Raw genomic sequence first — 5894 nt, 5'->3', positions numbered from 1 at the left:
TTTAATCCACCGGGGACAACGGATCTTTAACTTTATTATTTATTATTATATGTCATCACATCACACACATCTCACGCATCATTTTGTGGTATAATCATGAATAGAAACGCCTCCAGCGCAGTCTTGTGTCAAACGCTCCAACTGTACAGAATTTGACGCACGCGATTGGATACTTGCGTGAATGACGATGACGACGGTGACGTGGACGTTTCTTAAAGGAAAAGTTTCACTTTGAGACTTTGCATAATGATATCTATTAATAAAAAAGCACGTAGAGCAAAAATAAAGAAACTTTTATTATATAATTCGACCTCAATTTATCGATTAAGCGTAATGAGAACTCGATAGCTTCAGCCGTTATTGAGTATCCGAAATCTATATATATAGTCTATATATATCTCTATATATCTATAATATATACGTCTATAATATATCTCTCAACTATCCGACTCGCGTAAAGATACACGGCCGGTGGCTCGCTGCTGGGATGGAGCTTCGCTCTTACTTAGCGCGAGACACTACCGTGTCTCTTGATAATGAAGGGTGCATTTCGATTGACACTATTTTCACTTCAAAGGATTAATTAGGACGAAAAGTCTTTGGAATGAAACTAACTAAACGGACTTCTATCATGAATGTATTTGACGAAAATCATGCGATCGAAGTTCGGGAAGTAAATGCAATGTGTGATCGTGGTTCGCGAGTTCCGGTAAAACATTTTTTATATATATTATAATTATATATGTCGGACCACGATCACACGGATCACGATCACATCTCGCGGACCACGATTACACATTGCATTCACTTCCCGAACTTCGATCGCACACACGCACACACACACACACACACACACACACGTATAGGAGCCATTATTATAGAATTAATATAAAATCGAGCGATCGAACGAGCCCGCCTTCGGCTCGTTCGATCGCTCGATTATGCCCCGTGTCTCGTTCTCGAGATCACTCTTAGCCAACCATGTAGATGTTTAGAGGCTAATCCGTATATTTCTATGTATATATACTTTATTAACACTTATATTACTTTTGTTTTTTGATAATATAATCTTTACATTCTTTAATTAAACTTCTTATTTTTCTAATATTGCCTCTGCAAACGAACTCTTTTTATTTATTATCGGTCTATTATAGAATTTATCAAATACTCTTGAGTTCTGCGACCATCCAGCTAGACTTTTAATTATCTTGATGTCTACTCCTTTTTTCCATGCTGCCGATGTCGAAGCATGACGAATGCTGTGTGGCGTATATTCTTTTCCTATGCCACACCTGGCTAGAAAGACTCGTATCCATCTACTAATGGTATCTTTAGATGCTTTTTTGTATGGACTCCTTGTGGTTAATAATAATTCGTCACAATCACCTCTCAGCTTACTAGTTACTAGTAGATACCTTTCTAATGTCTTTGCAACGCAAAGCTCTGGCTTAGCCTCCAATCTTGGTAGCAGCAGTAAGGGCTGATATGCCCCTGGCCTTGTTACTTTTATCTTGTCCGGGATTTTTATTTCGTAACCATCTTTAGTTCTTCTTATATTGCTCACCTTTATCAATGATAGCATCTGTTTTTGATGTGCCGTTACTAAGGCTAGTGATAATATTAATTTGTTCGTTAACTCAGTTAAACTCAAGCTTTCCAGTGGAAACAGTTTCTCCAACTCTTGCAATACTGGCTCCAAGTCATACATTTCTTCATATTTAGGCTTCGTAGGTTTATTGTTGAAGATCCCTTTCAATAGTCTTGCTACCATTGGATTCTTTCCTATTTTGTCTCCTGTAATTAAGGATAAAGCTGATCTATATGTATTCAGTGTCCCATATGAAGACCCTTGTATGAATTTATCGGTGAGCCATTCAATGACTTGCTCGACTTGTGGATTAAATATCTCATATTTCTTCGTAGCACAAAATCCAGCCCAGTCGCTTATCGGTTTAAGATACTGTTTTAACGTTGCTTCCGATATTGACTGCAAAAGCAAGTCTATTGCATGATCCTTAATTTTTAACCTCTCGTAGGCTTTCCTGATAATAGTCCGGCCATCAGTCTCATTTTTGTAGCCAATGGATGATGAATTTTCCTACAAGCAGATAACAAGATATCGTTATTTGGTTCAAATAGTAACGGTGGTGCTATCAACATGGAATTCCACAAGGGATATCATGGTTGAGATCTCCAATCAGGGACGACTAAGATACCTTGCGCTTAGTCTTGTTGAATCTTTTTCAAAACTCTAAGAATCAATGCAAATGGCGGGAATGCCATTGATAAAATCTATAATTTGTCCATTCGAACGTAAATGCGTCTACGCAGAATGCTTCTGGATCGCGATGCCATGAACAGAATTTAATACATTTTTATTTATTCTTGATGCGAATAAATCGATCTCCGGATAGCCCCATAAACTAATGATGTCTTGAAAAGCCCAAGGAGCTAGCTCCCATTCTGTGTCTATATAGTCCATTCTTGAGGCACTATCCGCTTCAACGTTTTCTTTTGAAGCTATGTAGGATGCAAATAACCACAACTTTCGTTGCTCACACCATTGCCATATCGTTTATGTTATAGCATTCAACTTCGGGTACTTGATACCTCCCATCCTATTAATATATGATACAGCTGTAGTGTTGTCGATCCGCAGCAATATTTCACAATTTTGCTTGTCTGCAGCAAGGCAGGTTAATCCGAAAAACGCTGCTTTTAGTTCTAAATAATTTATATGCTGTGTACTCTCCGCTTCGTCCCACGCTCCATACGTGACTTCTCCGTTGCATGCAGCACCCCAACCTGTTGTTGAAGCGTCCGAGAAAATTTCCAACTAAAATTTTTGTTGTTTTATTGGGTTTGACGAATTTTTAATATTCTCTTCCCACCAGTCGAGATCCGCTGATAGAAAAGAAGGAATTTTCATTCTTCTTTCGTAATCATCGTTATTTCTTAATAACGCTAAATCTTTCTAAACCTTTTGTATATAACCATCCGTATTGAACCGCTGGGCATGCTGCTGTGATACGGCCTACAATTTGTGCAAATTCTCTAATACTGCATGATTTTTTTTTCTCAATTCCTTGATTGATTGAATTATTTGTTCCCGTTTGATCTCTGGTAATTCCAGTGTTCCGTTTATAGAATCTAAAATGAATCCTAGGAACTGACATCTGGTCTTCGGCACCAAGCAACTTTTTTCTTTATTAATTACGAAACCTAAGCTTTCCAAAGTCCGCTTAGTAATTTCAATATTTTTCGTACATTCCTTCGTATTCCCGAAGCATAACCAGTCGTCCAAGTAGACTGCTGACGACAATCCTTTTCCTCTAACAATAAGTACATTTATCGCTGGCTTCATGATTTTTGTATACAGCCAGGGTGCTATGCTGAGCCCAAATGGTACGCAAGTCCATTCGTAAATTTGTCCTTTCCATATAAACCGTAAAAATTTGCGACAACTTTTATGTATAGGAATCAAGAAGTATGCGTCCTTTAAGTCCAGACTTGCCATATAACCTTCTCGTGGCAATAATTTTATTGCCGTACGAATATCCTCCATTTTAAAATGCTCTGTAACAATAAATTTATTTAATTGTTTCAGATTTAATACAAATATTTGCTTGCCATTCGATTTTTGGACCAAAAAATACGTCGATATAAATTGGTTTTTGCAAGGCCTCACTCTTCTGATTGCTCCTTTATTTCTTAGACTGTTAATTGTTTCCTGCATATGTAAGTCATCCTTCTTATATAGAAGACCTTCTCTGAAGTTATCTTGTTGTGTAGGAATACTAGCGAAGGGAATCCTATAACCTTTTATGCTCTCTAATATAAAACTATCGGATGTAATGTTAGACCAAGCCTTTGAATAGTATCTTAGTCGTCCCGCGATATTACTCACCTTCTGATTTATTTCTGAGCTGGGGGTGCAGGGTTCGACTGCGGCGCTGATTGTTGAACTTGTGCTTGGCCTTGATTCGTCGATCGACGATTCCTTCCTTGCGCAAATGTTTTTTGCGCAAAGGGTCTCTGGTAGCCTTGTCTTCTGTAGCCCGCCTGGGTATGGTCTCGGGACGCTCCAGACGAGCCTTTCCAGTTTAACGTTGACGCAGCCTTGAAAGTCGACTTCTTCTCGGTCGCTTGAGATTTCAACGGTAGACCTAATTTTTCTACCGATTTCGCTGTTTTTATACGTTGCGACAATTCCGGTCCGAATAAGAATTCTCCTACTTTGGAATTCTCCAGTACTGCCTTCGCTTTCTTATCCAGCCCCGGATAAATAAAAGCCTTTCTTGCTCTGGTTAGCTGATTGAATAGCTCACACAAAATTTTACCTGATGCTATCAGCTCCGTCAACAATTCTTTTGTATTGACTTGTTGATTCTAGCCTTCAAAAATCCTATTAATTGCGACTCCCAGAGCGGATAAACTTGCACCACAGAGCTCCTGATCTGCTGCCAGATACTTATCTCTCTTTCTTATCGTGTCATTTACACTCGCCTCAATCTCCGGATTGAGCTTCGGCGATTGAATTGGACAATTGCCCTTGCGCGGATATTTTTCGAGAAGTTCCATCTTCTTCTCTTTTTTGAATCCTTCCAATACTATTTTTTCCCATGTAAGGGCCAACTTTGGATGAAGTCTTAGCTTTCCTTCATCCGTGAAACCACTGTTGTCACCCAGGATCTCCAGCGTTTCCTGGTCTAACTCAGCGAAGTTATTTCCCTCTGCCAAGACCGTGTCTCTTCTAATGCCTCTGGAATTATTGTCGGCTCCTCATTCTCCTTATCGGAACTACTTTTCGAGAACGGAATATCCGACTCATCCGTAATCACTAGAAGAGCAAAACAATCTAGGTTATGTACTGTCTAATCGAGACGCGATTACATAACCTAGTTGACATGTACGGACTTGTCTCACCTCTCGTGTGAGCTCGCCGCCAATATGATTTCAATTTATTTTTGTATAAAATCCTACCTGAATCCAATACTTCTTCCTGTTCGTCTACTTTTGCTACCGCGTCACCCTCCGGTGCCCGTAGTTTGTCAGCCTTCTGAGTCAGTTTCACATTTATCTGCTCTTTTAACCTCTTTAACTTCTTCTGTAACCTTTCCACTGAAGGTGAACTCTGTCTAACTCTCTTCATTTCTGCAAAATACTATCTAATTTATTAATCAATTCTCCCACAATGCTGAAGTCGTGGCAAATACAACGTGCACAAAAAGCGTTATGAAGAATGGATGGCGCTGCAGGACCGGCAGCATCCGGAAAGCAGCGCTCTACTTGAACGGAAGCTGAAGATTGTGGCGATACCTACGCTAACTAGCGGTACAACATGGTTGTCTAAGAGTGATCTCGAGAACGAGACACGGGGCATAATTATATATAATTATGTAAGTCCTATAAAAATATATAATAATTATATATAGCTTATATAGAATTTTATATTGTTATATATGATTAGAAAAAATTTTTTAGCAGGACTAATTATAAATGTACCTCTAAGTTAGAGGCGCTTTAAATGTGCGATGAGAATACGACCGATTTTAGTTATATTACTAGTACATTTATCTGCGTCTCTAAATGTGGCTCTTTAAATGTGCCGATAAATGTGAGCTCAGAATACAAGCCATGTGTAATGCATCACATTGAGGTTATCCAGCGAATACTTCGCTGTAGAAAAAACGACCGGACATCCATAGTCCATAGATGATTACCGAACAATTTTGGGAATACATGAAAGTACCAAGGCAGTATCCACAACACATTGTGTAAAAACAAAATTATGATTACCGAAAAATTTTGGGAATACATGAAAGTACCAAAGCAGTATCCACAACACATTATGTAAAAACAAAATTATTTACCCTAAAAGAACTAGAATCTAA

General features: G+C 38.7%; 1 protein-coding gene across 1 annotated transcript; it reads right to left on the bottom strand.

The window, feature by feature from the left end:
* Window positions 1–952: 952 nt before the first annotated feature.
* Window positions 953–5152, bottom strand: LOC145932799 (uncharacterized). The gene is made up of 4 exons (XM_083032042.1): window positions 4984–5152; window positions 4437–4733; window positions 3908–4266; window positions 953–2098 (listed from the first exon to the last, which is right to left on the bottom strand). The coding sequence occupies exons 1-4, from the start codon at window positions 5150–5152 to the stop codon at window positions 1094–1096; spliced, it is 1830 nt and encodes a 609-aa protein (XP_082888168.1). The 3' UTR covers window positions 953–1093.
* Between the last annotated feature and the right edge of the window lie 742 nt (window positions 5153–5894).

Source organism: Prenolepis imparis, unplaced genomic scaffold (genome assembly GCF_030444845.1).
Source record: "Prenolepis imparis isolate NDT839.2.m4 unplaced genomic scaffold, iyPreImpa1.0 SCAF_2, whole genome shotgun sequence".
Taxonomy (NCBI): Eukaryota; Metazoa; Arthropoda; class Insecta; order Hymenoptera; family Formicidae; genus Prenolepis; species Prenolepis imparis.
This window is presented reverse-complemented; position numbering and strand designations above follow the sequence as displayed.